The 26585-nt window shown below is 38.1% G+C and overlaps 1 protein-coding gene across 1 annotated transcript; it reads left to right on the forward strand.

Moving 5' to 3' along the window:
- Positions 1-25901, forward strand: Ppa1 (inorganic pyrophosphatase 1). The gene is made up of 11 exons (XM_027931210.2): positions 1-164; positions 2979-3037; positions 10665-10718; positions 11771-11890; positions 13488-13574; positions 15051-15177; positions 18594-18721; positions 19335-19420; positions 23069-23138; positions 24368-24410; positions 25536-25901. The coding sequence occupies exons 1-11, from the start codon at positions 101-103 to the stop codon at positions 25565-25567; spliced, it is 870 nt and encodes a 289-aa protein (XP_027787011.1). The 5' UTR covers positions 1-100; the 3' UTR covers positions 25568-25901.
- Positions 25902-26585: the final 684 nt, after the last annotated feature.

A 26585-nucleotide genomic window follows, 5' to 3' on the forward strand; every position in this document is an offset into this window, starting at 1 on the left:
TCCAGCCTTCGCGGTGCGCAGGCGCTAGCTCTCTCCTTGTCATTCGGCGCCGCGTGCAGGCGGTTGACTGTGGCGGTGGCGGTCAATTGTCTCCGGCACCATGAGCGGTTTCAGCAGCGAGGAGCGCGCGGCGCCTTTTACCCTCGAGTACCGAGTCTTCCTCAGTGAGTGTTCGCGGCCTGCGCCGCCTCCCTCCCCCCGGCCGCCCATTCATTCCCGGCCTCGCTGCGGCCCGCTCTCGGCCCCTGGTCTGCGGCGCGGGCCGGGCTCCTCGGGCGCGTCCCCACGTCTTGGCGGGAGGGACAAGATTCGCCTTCTGGCCATCCCCCTCTTGACGGAGGAGGCTTCCCATTTAACCTGCTCGGCGGGACCCACATCCGGGCCCGGCTAGTTTTGCAGGTTCGGGCTCCGGCAGGGTCAGATGGGAAAGAATCCACTGAGTCACCCTAGAAAGGTGCCTGGAGGTAAAACAATCCCCGTAAGAGGATTGCGGGGACCGAGGGCGGTGACCGCCCGAAGACCTTTATCCCTCCGCCCTAGCCCAGATTGTAGGCGCTGAGCCGGGTCAAGTAGTCGTCCTCGTTTACGGACTAGGAAACTGAGACCCGGGTGACGCACGACCCATCCTCGGAGTTCGCTCTCCTGGCTCTCGCACCGCGTGTTTTCCCGTAGCGCTGATGCTAGGAATGCTCCTTCTGAAACAGAAAGAGTGCAGCTCCAGCTAGACAGGTGACGTCAATCTGGGGAACACGAGTGAGCAAGTGCCAAGTTTATATTCGGGTGCGGGGTCGGCATCCTAGGATACCCATCCCAAGTCCTGCATTGAGAAGCGAGCAGGTTGCCAGGGCGCACCACCTTATTCCTTGCTGGTACTGGAAAGCTACCCGGATTTATCTTGATCTTACCCTCCCACCCTCAGATACTAGGAATAGATAAATGGCTTTAACGGAGGCGTCAGAAAACTGTCACCAAAGTCGCTTCTATTTTAACCTCTTTTCAGTTTTATGTAAAGGAAATGGGCAGGTGCAGAGAGCTCTTGAGTTAGTGCATGAAGGGCAGGGAAGGGAGTACTGAAAGAATGAACAAAGCACCTGGCAAAACGTAGCCTGGTTTGAAAGGAAAAGGAAAGTGAGCCCTAAAGCTTACATGTCTAGTTGAAGATTAAACCATCAGATAAAATCCCGGAAGGGTGGGACTCCCCATTTTATTCAATGTCAGAGTTAAGCAGCCAGGACAGTGCTGGAATTTTTGGCTAATAGTTCACTGAGAAGTGTTGGCTTCAGAATTTCCCTATAGAATAGGCTTAGAGAAGTGACTGGTTTCGAGGTGAGGGGATCAACTGAGAATTATCTTCAGACTACATAGGCAGAACAGACAACAGTGTTTTTACTTAGGTTGTGTATTGACAGTGAGTGAGTGGTTGTTAAGGTAGTTCACCCTGACTAAAGTAAACTATAAAATGGAGCTCTCTAGAATTTAAGAAATAATTATGTAATTTTTTTTTTTTTTTGTACCAGGGATAGAACCCAGAGGCACTTAACCACTGAGCCACATCCCAGCGCTTTTGGTGTTTTATTTAGAGACAGGGTATAACACTGAATTCCTTAGGGCCTGTGAGTTGCTGATGCTGGCTTTGAACTGGCAATCCTCCTGCTTCAGCCTCCTGAGCTGCTGGTATTTATAGGTGTGTTCCACCATGCCTGGCTAGAACTATGTAATTAATTTCACGTGCTTTTTGTAAATTAGATTTCTTAGCTTCTTTCCTTAATATGGAAAGTAAAGTTTTTTACCTTTACGTTACATTTGTTAAAACTTCTAAGTGTTCTGGGTATTATGGTGCCTGCCAGTAATCTCAGTGATTTGGGAGGCTGAGGCAGGAAGATTGCAAGTTTGAGGTGAACCTCAGCAATTTAGCAAGACCTAAGCAACTTAGTTAGACCCTATCTCAAAACAAACAAACAAACAAAAAAAAACACAACAACAAAAAACAGGACGGGAAATGGGTTATAGCTCAGTGGTAAAGTGCCCCTTGTTCAATCCCCAGTACAAAAAACAAAACACAACACTGTTAAGGGTCTGAAAGGCTGTGAAGTCACAATTGACTCTGAAGAGACCCCTACAGGATTCTGGACAGTCACAAGTTTTTCTGTTCCACTTTGTTTTTTAAACTTGATGAGATTCAATGTGGATGGACTGTTAGATCTTCTAAGAACAGAATAGTGAAAAGGGTGTATGTGTGGTTATTTGTTTGCTTGTGGTGCTTGAAGGTTCTTACACACAGCTAGGCTAGGCAAGTCCTCTACCATTGAGATACATCCTCAGTCCTGGGGACATTTTAAAAAATGACTTTTGGATAGTTGAGTCTCTAGAGTTTAGAAATTACCTGCAAAGAGTTGTTGCAACTTGATTAGTCTTAAAAGCCATTATTTAAGATAGCCATCTTAAAACATCACTTAAAGCAACATGATTTATAATTTAGCATCTAAGCGCCCTTCTCCAGGTTTTTTTTTTATAAAAGTTATGTATACATGTGAGTGATACAAGATGAGTAAAAGAAAAAAAAATTGATCATCTTTTGTATACTAAGCAGTGCTAGATTTAGGGGATGCAAGGCAGTTCCTGTTCTTGTAATAGGTGTTCCTGCCTGTTACATGCCTACAGAGTGCATTGGGTAAAAATAGTCTGGGAGGAAGCTCAAGAAAAATGAAATACACAACTAGATTATTTTGTTTGGATGTGGGAATAAAATTTTGATATTCAAAAATATGTACTTCAGTCCTTAATATAAGCAACTCCAGAGGCTGAGACAGGAAGATCACTTCCAGGCCAGCCTCAACTACGTATTGAGACATTGTCTCAAAATAAAAAAAGGGCTGGGTTTAATCTCCAGTACCAGAAAATAAAATAAAAACAAAAATGTGTACTTCATGCATTTGGCAATATAACCACAGTAATAACCTTTTAAATTTATTTTGCAGAAAATGAAAAAGGACAATATATATCTCCATTTCATGATATTCCAATTTATGCAGATAAGGTAAGGTATCCCTGTCATTTGAACATGGTCTTTTACTCAGATCAGCTATTTCTACATATGGATTGTTTCTAACAAATGTTTAAAATGTCTTGTTGTGCTTAGTTAAAAGTTTATTGACTAGGAGCTGGGGCTGTAGCTCAGTGTTAAGAGTGCCTGCCTCACACTTGTGAGGCACTGGGTTTGATCCTTGTAACCACATAAAAATAAATAAAGATATTGTGTCCATCTACAACTAAAAAAAAAAAAAAATTAAGTTTATTGACTAAATAAAAAATAAGTCTGTCCTACCACTGTACTATCCCCAACTCTTTTTCTTTTTTAAAATCTTTTTTGTAGTTGTAGATGGGTAGAGTGCCTTTATTTAATTAATTTATTTATTTGTAAGTGGTTCTGAGGATCAAACCTGGTGCCTTACACACTCTAGGCAAGCACTCTACCAGTAAGCTACAGCCCCAGCTCTGATTTCATTTTTGACACAAAGTTTCACTAACTTGTTCAGGTTGACCTTGAACTTCTGAGCCTCCTGAGGTTTCAGCCTTCCAAATATCTGGGATCACAAGTGTGTGCCACCGTGCCTGGCAAGAAATCAGACTTAAAACCAGATTATTCAGTTAAAGAAGCAACTACATGTTGGGAAAGGTTAGCGGAATAGAGGCAGAGTTTTTTAGGGTGCTTTATTAAATAAAAAAATCACATTGGTCTTTGTGTGTTTAGAACTAAAATCTTAGTACTTCATTACTCTAGCACAAAATCTTGACTATAATGTTTGTTTATTTATTTTGGTACCAGGAATTGAACCCAGAAGCACTTAACCACTGAGCCACATCCCCAGCCCTTTTTTATATATTTTATTTTAGAGACAGGGTCTCACTGAGTTGTTTAACACCTCACTAAGTTGCGGAGGCTGGCTTTGAACTAAAAATCCTCCTGCCTCAGCCTGGTGAGTCTCTGGGATTATAGGTGTGCACCACCAGGCCTCACTAGTGATCTGTTCTTACATGTACCCAATGAGCTGGAGATTTAGTAGATTGGTATGTTTACCATAAATTAATAAGAATCTTTACTTTTCTAGGAAAAATATTTACAACTAGATATATATTAAAAACTTTAGGGCTGGGGTTGTGGCTCAGCGGTAGAGCGCTCGTCTAGCACGTGTGAGGCCCTGGGTTCGATCCTCAGCACCACATAAAAATAAACAAAATAAAGGTGTTGTGTACAACTAAAAAATAAATATAAAAAAAAAAAAAAGTTTATAATCCTTGGGTAGTAGGATTAACCAGTGACTTTTTTGTTTTTGTGGGGTTAGGGATAGAACCCAGGGCCTTACTTACACATTCTAGGCAAGTGATTACCACTGAGCTGTATCCTCAACGCATATTTTCACAACTTTAGTTATGTTAAAAAGCGGGGAGTGCTGGGGATATAGCTCAGTTTGTAGAGTGCTTGCCTTGTATGCTTAAGGCACTGGGTTCAATCCCCAGCAACACACACACACACCAAAAAACCCAGGTTTTTTTGTTTTTAGCCTCCTTTGCAGCCGGAGGAGTTTGTACTGTGTCCAGGAACTTGACACAGGACATATATCTGGTTTTATACATTTCATATTTCTTTTTTTTCTTCAAGAAGGAGTTTGAGTTATAAAAGCCACATAGGCTACTGACCTTCCTTGGCTTAGTGTTGATCCAGACTACATGTGAATGTCACATTGCGATGCATGTGTAGAATAATAGATGAAATTTTTTCCCTGTGTATGCTCAGTCTTACTGTTTTCTGGGCTTGACTCTTAGGAATAGACAAATATATTGTACTGTTCTTCTGGCAGGAAGTTTGCTTAAGTTCCCTGTTGACACTTAGGCACTGGCAGAAAATCCATTTCATGTGTTGCTTCAGAGGAGCCTGCCTGAACTAGGCCCCAGTTGGAGACAATAGAGCACAGAGCCCCAAGACAGTTATGTGCCATAGTTATACAGGAGGGACCTCTAATTGGCATGTGTTTTCCTGTAGAAGACTCAAAATTTTATCTATTCAGAAACTCGGTTTGTTGCATCTGATTTCCTGAGAGCTGATGAATTACTGATTCCTCCCCACCTCTTGAATTGGTCTCATTTGGTTGGTTTGACCTATCCATTTGTTGAATAATAGTATTTACATCCTACATAAAGAACTTCATGGTAACGACTCCGACCATTGTGAATAATGAAGAGGTACCTTTGCATGCAGGTGAGCTCAGAAAGGAAACCACTTTACACATAATTGATTTTTGGTGTTCATAAATAATTAGACAGTGTTCTAGCCAAGAACAGAATGATCATAGAAGTCATAGTACCTGCTCTTATTGCTGCTTCAAATATTCCAAGATAGGAAACTGAGATGACCTTTTGGTGTTGTACAAAACATCTTTACTCAGTTACCCTGTGACACTGAAGTCTTGAATGGGGTTGCTTGTATCTGTGGTATGGTTACTTAGGAAGCCTCTACCCTCTGCCACCCTGTGCTGGCTCAGACGTGTGAGCTCTGGATTTCTGCAGTTGTCCAGAATCTAAGGACCTTGTTGCTTCTGATTCCTCCTTGAGAAGCTGGACGAAGCTCTTTTGTTTTCAGGGAAGTTGTTGAAAACACAAACATAGGTGTGGGCAATACGGGTTAATTTTGGATTATTACCTACCCCCAAAAGTTTCCTTTCTCCTTTCCTTTTTCTTTCTTTTCCTCTCCAATTCCAATGTGATTAAGTTTACGTGATATATTTTTGCGTGTGTGGTCATAATCTTTATCTCTAGTATGGTAAGTCTTTGAGGTAATGAGGGAATGTCACTAACAGTAAAGATGTACCTTTAACATAACTCTACTAAAGAAAAATGTCCAAAGGCTTGTATATTGTACTGCATATCAGGATCTTTCAATGTGGGTAACATCCAATTTGGTTATGCCATTAGGTTGTCAAGTTAGCCAGGCCTGGAAGTTGTTATGACTCAGGTGTTTTATGTCCAAATGTAGTGGGTAGAGTAGGTGAAGGCAAGGAATCGCTGGATATATATATATATATTTTTGTATGAACTCCCTTTGCTCTGCCTTTGTTTGGGGATCATATATAAAAGTACCTGAGACTGGGGTTGTGGCTCAGTGGTAGAGCGCTTGCCTAGCATATGCAAGGCACTGGTTCAATTCTCAGCACCTCATATACATAAATAAAATAAAGGTTCATTGACAACTAAAAAAATTAAAATATATATATATATATAATATATACACATGTACCTGTGGCTCAGGAATATCTTCTAAGAACTTCTAAGATACCAGGAATTTAAAAATCCCAGGACATGGTAAATAATATGAACACTGAGTAGATAAAGATACAAAGTGCTCATATATCATGACTTGATATTATAATTTTAGAAGTGTGGTGTTTTCCTAGTCCATGGACCTTAAATGTTCATGTTAAAAACCAGTTCTGACTATGTAGCATCTTTGTTTTTCCTAAACTTGTTGGGAACATACAGTAGTTTATGTAAATATGGAACTGTCTCTTATTCCCCCCCAAAAAGGTCAAGCTTCTAATCAAATAGGTTGATGTTTTTAGAAACTTTTTATTTTCTGCAGTTTTGGGGCAGTTGTGCATTTTTCTTGGGAAAGGTTCTAGTTAGTCATTGCAAATGATAAAAATGTTGATAACTAGAAATGTAGGCTCTTTTTATTAAAAAAAATCAAGCAAGAGGGAGAAAATAAATTACCGTTAGAATATCTGTTTTCAAAATTTAGTAATTCTGAAGTTATCTGAAGGGGAAAAGTAGGTGTTTATTCTTAGTTAAGACTTGGAGGATTAAGTTACTACTCTGTGTTGGTACACATGGCAGGGTGTATTTCTAACTATCAGGGTTGTTTGACTGCCATAAGCAAGAAATCTTTGTAATTGCACAATAACAAAGTTCAGGTTGAGCATCTGAAACTTTTTTTTTTTTTAGTTGTTGATGGACCTTTATTTATTGATTTTATTTTTATGTGGTGCTGAGAATCAAACCCAGTGTCTCACACATGAGAGGCAAAAGCTCTGCCACTGAGCCACAATCCCAGCCCAGAATCTGAAACTTTGAATGCTCAAAATGTTTCATGTTCAGAGCAATAGAATTGGATTAGGGATACTCAACTAGTAGAGTCTATGTAACTGTTCGAGAATCCCAAAACCTGAAATCAAATGCTTTTGGTTCCAAGCATTTTGGATAAGGGTACTTGGCCAGTATTACTGAAAGTCTTGTGTATGTATGGTTTTTTTTTTTGTTTTTTTTTTTTAAATAGGTTAAATCATCTTCCTCTGGACTGTTGACACGATCTTTTTGTTTTCTAGTTGGACACATTATTTTATATATTTTTATGTGGTGCTGAGGATCGAACCCAGGGCCTCGCACGAGCTAGGTGAGCGCTCTACCGTTGAGCCACAATCCCAGCCCTGTTAACACAATCTTTGAGCAAAAAATTTGTGTGTGTGTGTGTGTGTGGGTGGGGGGGGCGGGGGTTGACATGTTTTCAGTTGCTGTTACAATTCTAAATAGGGCACAGTAGTATAAACTTTGTTCATCATATTTCTTTCCATTAGCTTCTAAAATAGACTGTCATTTGTCAATTAAATAATTTAGGAATCCATTTATTTTTAACAACTGGAGAGAATATCCTTCTATAATCATAAAACCAACTTTGATGCCTAAACTGAAAAGTCACTGTTAAGAGCCATTGTTGCTCAGTGATCACTGAATAAGGTAAAATATTCTTGGAATGATGAAAAACCTGATGCACCTTTTCAAAACCATTATGGGGCTGGATCATTTCCTTATTACCTATGTGAACTCTTTTTTAATTGTTGATGAACCTTTGTTTTATTTATTTATATCTCGTATGGAGATTTGAACCCAGTGCCTCACACATACTAGGCAAGCACTCTACCACTTATCTACAGCCCCAGCCCCTATGTGAGCTCTCTGATAGGGATTTTGTACATCTGAAATTCAAAAAAAGTATAAAGCTACTCATTTGGTATTAGCTTCTTTATATCGAATCTCTAGATGGTTTTAGAAAAATATTCTTTCTACAACCACCACTGTCTTACTTTTACTGAAAACATTAAAAAATGAGTGGTGGGGGGCTGGGGGTTGTCACTCAGTGATAGAGTGCTTGCCCAGCATGTGTGAGGCACTGGGTTCGAGTCTCAGCACCACATATAAATAAGTAAAATAAAGGTACATTGACAAGTAAAAAAGTACTTAAAAAAAATGAGAGTGGTGGGATCAGAGGGTGATATTTGTGTTTCTTTTCAGGTCTGGCCTTTACTTGATTTCTGTCTGAAGTTTTCTAGAGAAATAAATCATGAGTCAACTTGAAAATGCTTATTTCAGCTACTTGTATAAATCTATGATATAGTGTGTCATGTTCACTAGGCTTTAGATCTAGTGTTGTAAACAGATCACAAGTCATGAGGGATGCAGCACTCCTGGGTTCAATACTCAGTATCAAAAAACAAAAATAAAAAAATAACCGCTACTTAGTTGAACTTTCATGTGGTAATAGCTCCCCCTTGTGAATCTTTAAGATATTGCTCATGAAAACTTTTAAATCCCTGACATAGTTTACAGATCTTTCCTTTTCATAGCTAAGACGTGATACTAGATAAATATAGTTCTTGAAAACTTACAGTGGACAAAGTGAAATTTAACCAGAGGTTGGTCCTGAGGCTTCCTACCCATGAACAATTGTTACATTTTCTAAACCATCTAGTTATTACTTAATAGGGATATAGGAAAAGAGTGGTTCATTCAGTCCCAGATTTAAGTGAAATCTCTATTTTATTGGCTTTATATGGTATTCCATAGGCATCAGGAGGCTTGGCAGAATGTACACAATGTGTTGCTTTTCTGCTTGTTTAAAAACAACAGCAAGGTGATTTCTGACTTGATACCTTTGACTTATTCCCTGATAGTTTATCAGCCTTGTCTTTTCATGCAAAATAGCAGAGGGGTATTTCTAAAAAGTTGTGTAAGTAATTTTCATTTCATTTTATTCATTCATAGGTTGAGCCCAGGTTCTCATGCATGCAAGACGTTGGGCTACCACTGAGCTACAGTGCCAGCCCTATTTATTTATTTTTAGTGGAATATCACCATGTTGTCCAAATTGGTCTCAAACTCTGGGGTACAAATGAGATCCTCTTAGCTCACTCTTCTGAATAGCTAGGTCTATCACTCAGCTCTAATTTTCATTTTCTTTTTCCCTTTGGTGGGGCTGGGAATTGAACCCAGGGCCTTCCACATGCTAGGCAAGTGTTATACTGCTGAGCTACATCCCCAGTCCCTTAAAGGTAGATGTTTGTGGGGGGTTGGGGAATACTCGGAATTGAACCCAGGGGTGCTCTACCATTGAGCTACATCTCCAGCCTATTTCATTTTTGATCTTGAGATAGTCTACACAAAATTGCAGAGGTGATCTTGAACTCATGGTTCTCCTGCTCAGCCTCCCAAGTTGCTGGGATTACAGGTGTGCACCACCACACCCAGTTTAAAGATACATTTTTGATAAAAGAATGATTGCAGATTAAGCTTCATCTGTGTCCTTCTAGGGGCTGCAAACAGAAAAACTCACTACAAGTTTTATTCCTTGGTAAAAATCATTGTCTGGAGGCCGGAGCTATAGCTCAGTGGCAGAGCTCTTGCCTAGCATATGTGAGGCACTAGTTCGATCCTCAACATCACATAAAAAAATAATAAAAATATTATATGTCCCTCTACAACTAAAAAAAAAATTGCAAATTTTATAAATCATAGTCTGGGGCTGGGGTTCTGGCTAAGTGGTAGAGTGTTTGCCTAGCACACTTGAGGCACTGGTTTCGATCCTCACACCACATAAAAATGAAATAAAGATATTGTGTCCACCTGTAATAAAGTAAATAGTCTGTTTAAAGCTCGGTTTTAGTTAAACAAAAAATATGGACTTGCCATTGGTTTTCTAAATAATATCTAATATCTTTTTTTAGTTATCAATGGACCTTTATTTTATTTATTTATATGTGGTGCTAAGAATCGAACCCAGTGCCTCACATGGGCTAGGCAAGCGCTCTACCACTGAGTTACAACCCCAGCCTCTGCCAAGTCCATATTTAACTTGGTATGCAAAATGAGATGAAAAAGTATGCATGCTCCCCAAAATCATCTACTTTACAGTAAACAATTTAAGCCGGGGGGGGGGCAGTAAATACATACACACACAACTTAAGGCTCTTAGCTAATTACAATACTACTGTGTTTGCCTGACATTTTTGGAATATGTTTTTCTTCAATGCCAAACCTTGATTTTGAAAAGCAGTCAAATTTGGAGAATAATGTAGGTAATCTAGCTGTATAATTTTGTTAAAGTATGATCAAGTAATTAGGCTGATTTAGGGGTTTCTCTCTCCCACCCTGTACTGGGGATTAAGTCCAGGGATGTTCTCTCATCCCCCATCTTTTTTTTTTTTTAAAGATAGGGTCTTACTAAGTTGCTAAAATTGACCTCAGACTAACAATTTAACTTTCGAAGAAACACACATGCTTCCGGTAATAAGAGACAAAGTAGCTCCTGTGGTCATCTTATCTTTGCTTTGTTTTTCCAGGATATCTTTCACATGGTTGTTGAAGTTCCACGCTGGTCTAATGCAAAAATGGAGGTAACGTTTCACCTTCAATATCAGACTTAGGATATTAGATATTAGATATTATTAGGATATTAGGTATTATTAGGGGTGAAACATCTGTACTCTTCTCTGTGCTCACACTAAACTTAGCCATTTACAATTTGTAAATATGCTCCAGACTTTCCTTCCCCACACCTTTGCTTCTGATGTTCTCAAACTTTCTTTTTTCTTATATTCTTTTTTCTGGTACTAAGGAATGAACCTGGGGTACTCTCCATGAAGCTGTACCCTCAGCACTTTTTCTTTTTCATTTTGAGACAGGGTCTCACCGAGTTGCCCAGGCTGGTCTTGAATCCATAGTCTTCTGCCTCAGCCTTCCAATTGGTAGAATTACAGATATGTGCCTCCACACCAACTTCCTCCTCTTACTCTTAAATTCTTCCTTGACTCCTCTTTAGCCATCCCAGCTACAAGTAATCTCACTGGAATTTCTGTTGCATTTTGTTAATTTCTTCTGATGACTCCTAACATGGTTGCCTTTTTGTTATTGTTGAATTTTTTGAACATGTTTTGCATGTAATATACATTCATACCTTTTTTTTTTGGTACCAGTGTGTATTGAACCCAAGGGCACTTAACCACCGAGCCATGTATCCAGCCCTTTTTATTTTTTATTTTTAATACAGGGTCTTGCTAAGTTGCTGAGACTTACTTTGAACTTGAGATCCTCCTGACTCAGCCTCCTGAGCCATGGGGATTCCAGGCATGTGCACTGCTCCCAGCACACTCAGATATTTTAATAATTTTAAATGCTTTAAAAGAAAGATGAAATTGGATTATATTTGTTTTACCCTTTTAATAAAAATCTTGGTATTTTTTTCAAGTGTTTCCAGCTAATTTTAGTTGTTGCTGTCTAGAATTAGTAATTGATAATTGCCTAATTAAGCTTTCCACTTAAGGGCTAATTGCGAAAACATGTTAGTCCAAATTATAAAAATGTTAGGGATAAAATTAATTGTTAAAAGTGGAATTAGGAGACAACATGCCATAATTCATTTCCTCAGATATCTATTTGAATCTTTCAGATTGCTACAAAGGACCCTTTAAACCCAATTAAGCAAGATGTGAAAAAAGGGAAACTCCGTTATGTTGCGAATTTGTTCCCCTACAAGGGGTATATCTGGAACTATGGTGCCATCCCTCAGGTATGTTTGCATGTACTTCCTGAAAATATACTCTTTTAACTTACTAAAAATTAACTTAAGTGGTTAGTTATATATATTAAACACCTTCAGAAAATGTAGACTTAAAAAACTTAGGGGTAATTAATACATTTTAATACTTCCTTAAAAACCCTTTTTTCATAATTAGCTGAAATTTAAATACAACATTTAAACTCAGATTTGAAAGTTTATTCTTTTCCAAAATATCTTGTTTTTTTTTAATGGACTGGTTATAAGGTATATGCATTCTTTCTTTCCAGATTAAGTGGCATGTCTACTAATAGAGACTTCTTTTTTGAGGGGAATGTTACTGAGGATCAAACTCGAGGCCTCACGCGTACAAGGCAGACACTCTACCACTGAGCTGTATCCCCAGCCCAAGTCTACAACTAGTAAAGAGAGAACATAAGATGGTGGTTAAAAGCACTGATTTTTGGTTCTGGACTTATCTCCTTTTCTTTCTCCCTGAGACATTAATAATATTCAGTTCCTGAAGTTATTGGCAGAGATAAAGCATATAGTACCTCACATGCAGTTCTCATAGCCATTGACTTTTAGGTTTAGGGTCCCAATTCCTCCTTTGGGTCAAGCTCTTTGTGGTAAAGTAATGATGGGAGTCCTGTTTTCTTAAGCAGTTAGCCCTTCTAGAAGGGTATATTTTGCATCGTTTACTAATTTATCTCTACCAAAATGCCAGTACGCAGCAGATTCTTATTTGATATTTGAATGAAGAATCACTATTATGAGTCTGTTATGAGTAAACAACATTTATTTAATTCTGGTTTAGCTAGGCTAATGCTGTGGCACTTACTAACTGTTCAGTTTAGTTTTTCCTCTTGATAAGTGATTTGTTTCTATTCACCATTAAGTCTATTAAATGAAATCTACTGTGAAACAATTTTAAGTTACTAGAAAGAACATAAGTCAAACTCATCTAGCTTATTGGGTAATCACAAAGTTGTCTGCCCTAACTAGAGTGCCTTACCTTGTACTTCAGTTCATTTAGTGTTAGCATTTAAGTGTGGTGCCTTTAGGAAAACATTGCTGAAATGCTTTGTTGGATATGGTCTTCTTTATTTATCCCTCTTCATTTTTATCTTTTTGCTTTCACGTCAGCTGAATAGGCAAACAAATCCAAGTCATAAATATGCTCTGATAGAGGAAGAAAAGAAAAACAGCAGTTGCATTTCAAACCTAACTTCCTGACAAGCACAGGTTTCAGTTCTTTTGTGTGGTGCTCTGCAAGGGTCCTGGCTTGCCTTTTAGCAAGGAAAGCAAGCCAGGAATTTAAGCTTCAGAAAATCCTGATGAAACTTTTTAGTTGTGGTTCCTGGTCAGCAATGATGCTTTTAACATAAGAAAGTATCATTTCTGTTTTCATATTGCTGCCTACCCACATCTGTTTTAGTGTCTTATTTAGATGCTTAAAGTGAATAAAGAATTTTAAAAATGAGCAAAAAATAGTTGAAGATGCGTGTTTTTGCAGAAAGAGTTATGGGATGTTATGTGTTAATGTCAACATAATCCACTTTGTCAGCAACATATACAAGAATGATATGCCCTAATCCTTGTTTTTTAGACTTGGGAAGACCCAGGACACAATGATAAACATACTGGCTGTTGTGGTGACAATGACCCAATTGATGTTTGTGAAATTGGAAGCAAGGTAATGAAATTGGACATTTTATTCTACTGTGTTAAGATGAAATTAATGAAATATATCAAAATTCATGCTTTAAAAAATATTGTGAATACAGTATATGACTATTAGTGAAATAGTGATGTCTCTTTGGCTTGGTTTCTCTTTCCTTCCAAGCATTTATACATTGCCATTTGTACATTTAAACCTAATCTGGAAAAAAATGTGTATTTATGTGTATATGACTGAACGTACATGTAGAAGAAGGGGATATTCTGCAGTGTCCTGGGAGATGGACAGCTAGCCAATAGGTGAAGGGCACCAAGAGGCACATTTTATCTCAGTACAAAGCAAACTGAACCTAATGATTTGAAGAAATCGGTGAAATGACTCCAGCCAAATGGACCACATAAGCTTATGATAGTGATTCTTCTATTAAGTAGGGTTGCTCTAAAATTCTGATAAAGTTACTTCTTTTTTTAAATTGGTACTGGAGATTGAAAATAGGGGTCCTTCACCACTGAGCTACATTCCCTGCCTTTTATTTTGTGTTTTGAGACGGGCTTGCCAAGTTGCCTAGGGCCTTGCTAAATTGCTGAGGCTGACCTCGGACTTGTGATCCTCCTGCCTCAGTCTTAGTAAAGCACATTAAGAGATGTATCTGAAGCTAAGTGTAGTGTTACATGCCTGTAATCCCAGCAATTCTGAAGGCAAAGGCAGGAAAAATCATAGGTTCAAGACCAGCCTTGGCAACTTAGCAAGACCCTATCTCAAAATTTTTTTCAAAAGGGGAAATAGCTCGGTGGTAGAGACTTGCCTAGCATGTAAGAGGCCCTCAGTTCAAACCCCACTACTTCAAAAAGTCTAAGTCTGCTGCAATGATACATGCATGTAATCCTAGCTACAAAGGAGGCTGAGGCAGGAGGATCACAAATTCAAGGCCAGCCTGGAAACACATAGCAAGACCCTGTGTCAAAAAAAGGAAAATTGTTTCTGAAACAAATTATGGTGAACTTATTCTTCAGCACAAAGACAATATGAAAAGTATTATTAATTATCCTGAATTATGTTACTGATTTTCTTCTGACCTATAAGAGAACAGGACTTACAGGTCTTGTTTTCAACCTTAATAAGACTGATAAAGCATTTATATCTTTTAAAAACTTGCTTCAAGCTGGAGAAGGTGGTGCACACCTATAATCCCAGCAACTCGGGAGGCTGAGACAGGAGGATCACAAGTTCAAGACCAGCCTTAACAACTTAGCAAGACCCTGTCTCAAAGTAAAAATTAAGATGGCTAGGGATGTAGTTCTGTGGTAAAGTACCTCTGGCTTTAATTCTTAGTACTTAAATAAATAATTCTAAAAGTTTACTTCAAGGAACAATCTTCAAGTAAATTTGCAGAAATTTGACACCTTTCTTATTTCCTATTACTCCCAAGTAAAACTTTGTTTCAAACTTCCATTCTGTAATTCTGTCCTGACCGTGATTATTGCCCCTCAGGTATGTGCAAGAGGTGAAATAATCAGGGTGAAAGTTCTGGGCATATTGGCTATGATTGATGAAGGAGAAACTGACTGGAAAGTCATTGCCATTAACGTGGATGATCCTGATGCAGCGAATTATAATGGTAAGAAAATTAAGTCTTTCTAACTTTCTTAGGCAAGACCAAACTTTACCCATAATTATAATTGGAATTGTAAACCCCTGACTCCACATTGTTAAAGAATGGAGGAACAAAGCATTGTTATTTGTACAACTGAACTTGGGAGGGACAATTAACTAAAAAGTAAGCTTCTCTTTTGTTCTGTGAAAGAAAAAAAATCTGTTTGGGTTTATTGGATTTTCTTTTAATGTATTTAGTAAGTTGTATGATCATCACCACTGTCTAATTCCAGATAATTTCCTTTGCCCTAAAAGGACATTCTGTATTGTTGACATTATCTTTTTGTGTGTTAGGAGGTGAGTATTGGAGATTGAACCCAACAGTGCTCTACCTCTGAGCTACATTTCCAACCTCATTTTTTTTTTTTTTGAGATAGGATTTTGCTGAATTGCTGAGACTGGCCTCAAATTTGCCATCCTCCTGCTTCAGCTTTTGGAGTTGCTGGGATTACAAGCATTGACTACATACCTGACTGATTTTATCGTTTTTTTTTTTTTTTTTTTTTAATATTTTCTTAGTTGTAGTTGGACACAATACCTTTATTTTTATTTGTTTTTATTTTTATGTGGTGCTGAGGATTGAACCCAGCACCTCACTCATGCTAGGCGAGTGCTCTACCACTGAGTCACAACCTCATCCCCTGATCTTAACATTTTTAAGTGTACAATTCATTGGTATTTAACACATTCACTAGGTTGTGCAACCACCACCACAAGGTCAGTTTACTTCCTTTCCCCTCCTTCTCCCAGGTCCTAACAACCACTAGGTCTACTTTTGTCTCTAGAGGTTTCATGCACATGGGCCTGTATGGCACGCATTCTCGTCTGGCTGCTTTCACTTCATGTTTTCTATGTTCTTTCATGTTGCCTGAATCAGTACTCACTCCTTTTTATGGCTGAATTTTGTTCCATTGTGTGGATATTAACATTTTGTTTGTGTCCACCAGGTGTAGACATTTGGGTTCTAGTGATTATAAACAATGCCATGATCCTATATGTGTTTTTGTGTGATCATGTTTTTAATCAAAACAGTGGTACTGTTTCTCATTCTGTGGCTGGTCCTTTCATTTTCTTAACAGTATACTTTGAGGTACTCGAGTTTTAAATTTTGATGGAAGTCCAGTTTTTCCTTTTAATCATCTGTTTATTTTTATGTGGTGCTGAGGATCGAACCCAGTGCCTCGTATGTGTTAGGCGAGTACTCTATCACAGAGCCACAACCCCAGCCCTTTTCTTGTGTTTTTGATGTTGTGTCTAAGAAACCATTGCCTGATCCAAGGTCATAAAGGTTTGAGCTTATATTTTCTTCCATGGGTTTATAAATTTAGCTTTTACATTGTAGTCTTTGATTTATTTTGAGTTAATTTTTCCATAGGCGTGGAAAAACAGACTTGTATAACATGCAGCCTTTTGTGTCTAGCTGCTTTCACTCACTGTCCATTTTCTAGCTCATTCACGTGTGTAGTATGTATCAGTAATTAACCTTGCTTCTACTTCTAACCGTTTATCTGGTTATTGAATTAGTCTTATAAAATGGGTCTCACTGGAGAAGTGTCAGCAGGGCTGTGTTCCTCTGCGGACCCTTGAGGAAGATCCATTTTTTTCTCACTGCAAACTTGAGTTCCTTGTCACAGCTCCTCTGACTCATCTTCCTTCTTTATGTGTAAGGACCTCTGTGATTACGTCAGACCCACCCAGATGACCAGGGATAATACCCCAGTGTTAAGGTCAGATGATGAACAACCTTAATTCCATCTGCTCCATTTTCCCCCCTTGCTATGAAACAGCACTTTCACAGACTGGGAATTGAGAGATGGGTGTCTGTCTACCACAGCAGTAAAATTATTTTGTATGGCCCTGTACGGTGGATACATGATAATGTGCATTTGCCTAACCCGTAGATTTTCATAGTGGCAGAATAATGCCCCCTCTAGAAATGCCCAACTCTTAACCCTGAAACCTGGGAAGATGTCACCTGTGGCCAGTGGGCTTTCTGACACGATTAACATTAAGGACCTGGGATGGGGGATGTATCCTGGAGTAAGTATCCAAGTGGGCCTAATCCATCACACACGTCCTTTCCCAGCTGTGTTGACAGAGCAATGTGATGGCAAGAGAAAGCTCAGGGAGGTGCCACATTGCTGGCTTGAAAATGCTGGAGGTGAGGAGGGGGCAGTCTACGAAAGCTGATAAATGCAAGGAAACAGATTCTCTCCCAGAGTCCTTAGAAGGGTGCACAGCTGGGCCGAGTTGTGGCTTAGTGGTAGAGTGCTTGCCTAGCATGTGTGAGGCACTACCACATACAATAAACAAATAAAATAAAGATATTAAAAAAGGTCACACAGCCCTGCTGACACCTAGTGGCACTGTGGAACTTCCGACCCACAGGACTGTTAGATAATAAACATGTTATTTTAAGCTACCAAGCTTGTGATTTTATTGCTTGTTTTACAGAATAGATTATCTAATATACAGTATAAAAGAATCATTTACAAGGTCAATTCCAGGATGAAATGTAGATTATATCGAAAGAATCTTACTGTATTACAAATGTATGAAAGAACTTCCCTGACCTTAGTTGCTTTAGGGATGAGTGAAATTAGTAAGACCAAAGGCAGAAAGAACTGCACATAGCATCGGACTGCAGTTGGTAAAGTTGTTTCTGTTGGATCGCTGCTTCACAGGCCTAGACACTAAACAAATACTGGATCTGAGCAATTAAATAAATGGATGGAAGATGGTGAACCAGGCTTCTCCCTGTTGCAGTGGGAGGTTATAGATAAGCAAGGAGATGTGGCTAGAGTTGGAGATACCAGTATGAACCCAAATTTATCCCAATGTAAAAACAGATGGAGACATAGAGAAATAACTTTTAGAGCATAGTGCAGTGGTGCACACCTGCAGTTGCAATGACTCTAGTGACTGAGGCAGGAAGTTTGCAAGGTCAAGGCCAATCTCAGCAACTTGGTGAGACCCCGTCTCAAAAAATAAAAAGGTCTGGGGATGTAGCTCAGTGGTAAAGCACCCCTGGGTTCAATCCCCAGTACCAAAAGAAACGTTTTTAAATATATGTATGTACATGACTTTGTATACACATGTCTGTTTCTTTATCAGCTGGGAGGGCTTAGGAGAACTTTTCAGTGATGATGAGCTCCCCTGGCACCCAGATTCTACAATGAAGAGGATCTAAGATCCTGGGAGAAATGGCAGATTCTATGACTACAGCAGGAAATGAAAAGATGAGCCCCAAGTATCTTATAGTGTGACGAAGTAAAGAACTGCCCTCTAAAACATAATGGGAGGTCTGTCAATGTAAATATTTGATGTTTTTGTTGAATGCATAAATAATAATGCATCTTGTAAATTCCTTATACTCTATAGATATAAATGATGTCAAACGGCTGAAACCCGGCTACCTAGAAGCTACTGTGGACTGGTTTAGAAGGTACAAGGTTCCTGATGGAAAACCAGAAAATGAATTTGCTTTCAATGCTGAATTTAAAGATAAGGTGATATGTCATTCATAACTGTAGTTTTAGGCCTGTTTGTATTGAGACTTATAATTTAATCATATAATTCTCATTTAAAAATTAAAAGACTAAAGACTTAGACAGTCTTTGTGTCTTATTAACCTTTGTTTAAATGTTCTCTTTATTTTTTAACACAAGAACTGATTCAAAATAAAGTATCAGGGTTTGGGAAATGTCTATCATATTTCTTAGTAATAAACAATTTTTAAATAGTGTCAGCATGATTTTTTAAAATAAAAACTTCACATCGTGCTGGGCGTGGTGGCACACGCCTCTAATCCCAGTGACTTGAGAGACTAAGATAGGAGGATTACAACTTCAAGGCCAGCCTTGGTAACCTAGCAGGCCCTCAGCAGCTTAGTGAGATCCTGTCTCAAAATAAAAAGTAAAAGGGACTGGGGATGTGGCTCAATGGTTAAGCAATCCTGGCTTAAATCCCTAATTATGAAAAAAAAAAAACTTCATCTTATAATGGTCGCACCCCACTTCTTTACTGAATTTGACAAAATCCGTGACAATTATGCATGGACATATGGTAATGGAAAAAAAACACTTCTACACTGTAACTAATACATCTCTCTTTAAATTATAGGACTTTGCAGTTGATATTATTAAAAGTACTCATGACTATTGGAAAGCATTAGTGACTAAGAAAACGGATGGAAAAGGAATCAGTTGGTAAGTGTTCCCCTCTTCTGCATGTTCAATACAGAGCAAGCCAGTTTGTGCCCAGGGTTTCAGTAACCGTAAGACACTGTACTATTACATTCACTTGGTAAAGAACTTAGTTTTGTCAGTGCTCAAGTGAATTCGGACACTCTGAACAAGTACAATCTAAAACATAAAGAGGACAGTGAGGTCAGAGCTGTGTGAGGGTATATGGGAAAGGCTGCTGGCATCAGGGCATTCAGAATATAAAAGATAAAGATGAGTGCAGGGTTAGTATCCTCTGATATAAAAACTTAAGGTGCATCACAACTACACCAGCGTCTACCGTGTACACCAAATTTATCAACACTAATAGTAGCTAATGTTTATGAAGCAGTTAATATCTGCTGAGCCTGTACCGGGTGTGGGGTAATTGAATATAATATAATCACAGTCACTTCAGAATAAGTGTCAGAGCAAGAATTCATACTCTTGTCTGTCCCCCAAACCTGCGTTCTTAACAGTACAGTGGACTTCCTCAAGAGGCTACCCACTGTGATCACTTACCTATTGTTCTGAAAATACTAATCAATGAAATAGATAATGGAATGAGGTGTAGGAATATTGGAAAGGGCAGAGCAAGTGTTGCAGATGATATTGTATATCCAGAAAACCTTTGGGTGGTGGGGGGGGGGGGGAATGGCCAGACATGGTTGGGCACACTAGTAATCCCAGGTACTTGGGAGGCAAAGGCAAGAGGAACCTAAGTTCAAGGGCAGCCTTAACAATTTACTTGGTGAGACGCTGTCTCAAAATAAAAACTAAAAAGAACTAGAGATGTATGTAGTCGCTCAGTGGTAAGAGTACCCCTGGATTTAATCCTTAATACCCACTCCCTACCACCACCCCACTCCATGCACAAATAAAAAAAAAATACCAAGATTAAATAGTGAATCTTTAAGACCCAAGAAAGGGAAACTTTAAGATTCTGTTGAGGAATATACAAGATGTTAAATAGAAAGATAAACTGTTCGAGCTGGGCACAGTGTCACACACCTGTAATCCCCAAGGCTTAGGAGGCTGAGACAGGATGATCGTGTGTTCAAAGCCAGCCTCAGCAATGGCAAGGCACTAAGCAACTCAGTGAGCCCCTGTCTCTAAATAAAATACAAAAATAGGGCTGGGGATGGGGCTCAGTGGTTGAGTGCCCCTGAGTTCAATCCCTGGTACCCAAAGCGGGGAAAAAGAATGACTTTCAATTTCATCTAGAAACAATTTACATGTGAGAATAACCAGGAAAATTCAGGAAAAAGAAAAAACAAAGGTAGTCGAGGTGTAAAGGAGTGTTAATTATAATAGTAGGTTCATGTTGTTTACAGTTCATAATACAGAATATATTTTGAAGGCTGTGGTTATGACTCAGTGGTAGAGCACTTGCCTTGCATGTGTGAAGCACTGGGTTCAATCCTCAGCACCATGTAAAAATAAATAAAGATTAAAAAATATGTTAAATATATTTTTTGAATTAATGATTTTGAACCAACTGGCTATTAAGGAAGAAAAGAAGACTAGATTTCTATCTCCTTATAATCCTTAAATCAAGCATGCATACTGGCAACCACCATCGTGATCCAGGTGTTTTATTTTTAAAATATGCTATAACTAGGCAGGTGCTTGGTGTATGTTCTGTGGACAACATCCCAGCACCAATTTTCTTACATCCAGCCTATTTTATACTCTTAATTGGATTCTGTCTGCCAGCATTTGAATTTACAACCCCTGTCTTACCATCAGTATTTAATTCCAGATAGAAAAATTTATTATTAGGGCTGGGGATGTGGCTCAAGTGGTAGCATGCTCGCCTAGCATGCATGAGGCACTGGGTTCGATTCTCAGCACCATGTAAAAATAAAATAAAGATATTGTGTTCACTTAAAACTAAAACAATAAATATTTAAAAAAAAAAAAGAAAAAATTTATTATTAAAAACTTCTGGGCTGGGGTTGTGGCTCAGCAGTAGAGCACCTGCCTAGCACGTGCAAGGCCCTGGGTTTGATCCTCAGCACCACATAAAAATAAACAAATAAAGGTATTGGGTCCAGCTACAACCAAAAAATAAATATTAAAGAAATTCTTAAAAAAAAAAAAAAAAAGTTTTACAAATGGTATTATTTTTTATGTATCAGAAGACGTTTACCACTTTCTTATCTTTTTAAACAATACATAACAAAGGCCTGATTCCTTAACTTATTAACTTCAATAATAAGCTATTTATAGGAAAAAAGATGAAGGGGAAAAGGTAGAGGAATAGTTTGTTTATAAGAGGATATAGTCTTATTCATTGTTTAAAATGTAGTTAAATGCATGATTTTTTTTTTTTTTGTAGTACCACAGTGAATGTATCTTATAGATGTGGCCTTAGATTTTTCTTTTAAGTGTAAGAAAATCCTACTGTATAAAAATAATTCTCCTAAGAATCTTCTATATCAGGATAATATCCTATAAACTGAAAATATTATAATTCCACAAACAGAGGAAAATCCGAGAAAAGTTAACACATTTATGTGAAAATGAACAGTCAGGGTTTGGTGGTGCACGCCTGTAATTTCAGCACCTCTGGAGGCTGAGGCAGGAGGATTACAAGTTCAGGGCCAGCCTCAGTTATTAAGGCCCTAAGCAACTTAGTGAGACCCTGTCTCAAAATAAAAAGGACTGGGAATTTAGATCAGTGGTAACAGGTAATTGCAGATATTTCATTTCTCATTTTAATATTTTTTGTTATGCACACATTATGTTGTATTAATGCTATAAAAAGAATTTAACTATAGATAAGCAAAAAGACCGTGGTTTTGGGGGGTTTTTTTTTTGTTTTGTTTTGTTTTTTAAATCACCCAGAATCACACTTTCCAGATACCTCTTTTAATATTTGGAGGGGTTTTTCCCTAGTCCTTTATATAAGTACATAATACTTTTAAAAATAGTTATAATTATATTGCATGCACAATTAATTTTATGCTTTTTAAATTTAACACCATACTATAAGCATTTTCCCATTATAATATGGTGTAACATTCTGTTTCTGTATAATATTCTATCTTGTGGTTAAACCATTTTTCATTATCCCTTATTGGTGGACATTTTGGTTACTTCCAGTTTTTCACTGGTTCACCATTCACAGTATGGGAACATCTTTAGAGATTCAGTCTTGTATTGGGCTCTCAGAGTGGAAATTTCTCTATCAAAGCTTATGAACTTTATAAAGATTTTTAATGAGTTATTTTTCAGAAATGTAGAGTTCAGGTATTACTCTTACCAGGAGTGTCTTGTTTCAGATGTCCCATAAGCCCTTATAGGAACAGGGGTACATTTTTGTTTCATTTTCTTCAACTAGGAAAGAAGTTTCTCGTTTCAGTTGGTATTTCTCAGCTATTTCAGTGAGAACTGAAAGTATCCAGTCTCAGATTGTTAAATCTGAACTATAGATATTTGAGTAAAATTAACCACAAGAAAAATTCACCTTGACAAAATAATTAGAGTGTTTAATATAGGTGAGAGCTTTCAACCAACCAAACTTGAATGTCATAAGGTCTAAATCTTCAACTTTTATTTTTTAACTCTTTTAAGAGGATTTTTTGTTGTTGTTATTTTGTCTTCTGACTACTTTTGTTTTATTCATAGCATGAATACAACAGTGTCTGAGAGCCCCTTCAAGTGTGATCCTGATGCTGCCAAAGCCATTGTGGATGCTGTATGTAAAAGTCCTCTTTAAAAAGAGGATGGGAGCTGGGTTGTTGCTCAGTGGTAGAGTGCTCACCTAGCAGGTGCAAGGCCCTGGGTTCAATCCTCAGCACCACATAAAAATAGATAAAATAAATAAAATAAAAGCATGCTGTCCATCTACAATTACAAAAAAAAAAATTTAAAAAAAGATGAGTGATAAAGGATATGTTGCCAAATAGGGGGAAAAAAGTGCTTCTTTCACAGATAATTTGAGTACCTCCTATATTGTGTGAAGTCTTGAAATGAGAAATAAACACAGGTAAATATTTGACCAAGGGGAGAAGCTGAGGAATGATCCTACTGAACTGTAAGTTGGACAGGCAGCAAAATAGTATAATTCATAAAAATCAAAATGACTGCAGAATGTGCCCGGTAACCCAAGTGCCTGTTACCTGTCATAAGCCGTTTTTCACAAGAGAACCAATATGGATTTACTTGTCTTCATTTTGGCAAGGACTGAGGAAGTTACTTAATTTTAGGTACCACTGCAGATTGTAATACTAGAAAAGAATGTCATGGGAGATAATAAACCAACCATCAAAACAGTCATTTTTTTTTTGTATTATTTTTAATTTTGTGGTTTAGACTTAAAAAATTCTTCAATTATTATCACAGTATTTAATAAAAAGGCAAACCGCCAGGTATAGTAGCATATGAGGCAGGAGGATGGCAAGTTCCAGGCCAATCTAGGCAATTTGTTAGACTTTTCCTCAAAATAAAAATAAAAAGGGCTGGAGATATAGCTCGGGGGTAGAGCACTTTCCTCACATGGTCAATAAGTAATGGAACTCTGACTTAGCTGACTTGCAGCATAGGGAAAAGGGACAACAATATGAGCCTGTTACATGTTTACTATGAATCCTGACAACATTGAGATAAATAAGAAAAACTGGAATGGAAAACCCATTGATCAATTATTATAACTTGACTTTTCCAACACTGCTTACGTTTTATATGTGTGTGTATATATAAAATTATTCTATATGCATAAAATATTTTATTCTTTATTTTAAAAGTCAAGAGTCTTGAATATGTTAGTATCTCTTAGCAGAAGAGTAAAACTTGCACTATTCCTGTATATTATCAACTATTTTTAGAACCTAAAAATTAGGGTAACCTTTTATCAAGATTCTTTCAAATTTTGCAGTATACTTTTAGTTGTTTCCCCCCGTTAATGCATTTTAATATTTATTTTAGTTACCACCACCATGTGAATCTGCCTGCACAATACCAACAGATGGTAAGCTCTACATTTCAGTAGAATCATTAAAAATTGGGTATATGTATGTAAAATTATATATTTTATTTTTCACTGACATGTATATATGGAGCACAGAATGATGTTTTGATGTTATAATATAGGATGATTAGATCATGCTTAAGTCTGTCACCTTATACTTTTTTTCATAGGGTGAAAACATTTAAAATATACTGTTTGATCTATTTTTAGTGTACAGTGGGGTTGGGGCTGTAGCTTAGTGTAGATCTTAACCTGCTCAAGGCCCTGAGTTTAATCCCTAGCATGTAAGGAAGGAAGGGCCATTATGTAGTACAGCTGCCATTCTGTGCAGCACATCCCTACCTTATTCCTCCTGTCTAGCTGCGACTTTGTACCCTTGGATCAACATCTCCCTTTCCCTATCCTCCCTCTCCCACTCTCTGGCCCTTGGCAACCACCATTCCACTCTGAGCTTCTATGAACTCAACTTTTTTTAGATCCTACACATAAATGAGATCATGCTGTATTTGTGTTTTCTGTGCCTTGTTTACTTCACTTGGCATTATGTGACCCAGTGTTCCTCTGAGATCCATGTAGATGCCTCATGGGCAATGTGGGAGGGACCTTGAGTTGGTTGGGCTCCACGTTCCCATCTGGTCACGGGCTGCTTCGTCTGGAAAATGGTTCTCTCCCTGTTTAGCTCTTAGAAACCTATTTTTTCTGTTAAGAAAATGGTTCTGCCACTTCAAAACAAATTTGAGAATCACATTGTACAATTAACATCAAGAGTAAGGAAGCCTGCGGCTGGGATTGTGGCTTAGTGGTAGAGCACTCGCCTAGCTCGGGCGGGACCCGAGTTCGATCCTCAGCATCACATAAAAATAAAGGCATTGTGTTGTGTGTCCATTTACAACAACGACAACAAAAAAAAATTTCAAAAAAAAGAGTAAGGAAGCCTAGGTTGGGTATGGTAGCGCACTCCTATAATCCCAGTGGCTGAGGAGGCTGAGACAGGAAGATCACTATATTTATGTTGAGATAATCTGTAGTGGGATCCATTAAAGCAAGTATAGTATTGTTGTATATTGTGTGTAATTTTGATTCTCAGTAGCAATTCTGATCTGTTTTTCTTTTCTCTGAATACAGTGGATAAGTGGTTCCATCACCAGAAAAACTGATGGGATTTCTCTGGAATATAAGCTGATACTGCTGCATCCTACTCATCTGGAACTATTAGATGCAAAAGTAGTAGCTTTTCAAAGCTTTAAATTTATAGAACTCATCTAATTAAAGCAAATTCTTCTGTGACCAGTCTAATATATTCAGAATGTTACCTATCAGAATGTTACCTATCCAAAAGCATTTTTCGTATTTCAAGTAAGATAATTTAGTACATGCATAAATGTCAAAGCAGTTGTGGTTGAAAGTCATTTGTGAAGAGATGGGCAAGATGAACACATATTGGATGTGTATGTTTACCATGTGTTAGAAAATAAAATTATTTTGCTGAAACTTGGTTCAAGATGTTTTCATTTTATTCTGAAGTCAATGTTGTCACAAACAGGCGTGGTTACTTTTTGGTGTTTGTTTTCTGTCAATGACCTTATAATTGAATTGTGTGACTTTTTTTTTTTTTAAATCTTTGTTTTATTTTTATGTGGTACTGAGGATCAAACCCCGTTCCTCATGCATGCTAGGTGAGCACTGTTCCTCTGAGCCACAACCCCAGCCCTGAAATTTTGTGATTTGTGATTATTAGATAATGAGTGAGTGCTCATTTTTGGGAACCTGACAATGAAGTTTCTTGTGCTTATGTTGGTCTTGATGCTGTACTCTGTTACCTAATTCCTGGCTTCCCATGCCCCCGAGTACTGGGGATTGAACCCAGGAATGCTTTACCTCTAAGCTACTTTCCCAGCCCTTTTATTTTTTTTTATTTTGAGACAGGGTCTTGCTAAGTTGCTGTGGTTAGCCTGAAACTATGATCCTCCTGCTTCAACCTCCTAAGTCACTGGAGTTATAGGCATGTGCTGCCACGCCTGGCTCATGTTTAGTCTTATAAGAAGCTATGAAATTGTTTTTCAGGGTAGTTATACCATTTTACATTCCCAGTAGCACTGTATGAGTAATTTGGTTTCTGTACATCCTTGCCAACATTTGATTTGTCACTATTTATCTTAGCCATTCTATTGGGTG

The sequence above is a fragment of the Marmota flaviventris genome, chromosome 4 (assembly GCF_047511675.1).
Source record: "Marmota flaviventris isolate mMarFla1 chromosome 4, mMarFla1.hap1, whole genome shotgun sequence".
Taxonomy (NCBI): Eukaryota; Metazoa; Chordata; class Mammalia; order Rodentia; family Sciuridae; genus Marmota; species Marmota flaviventris.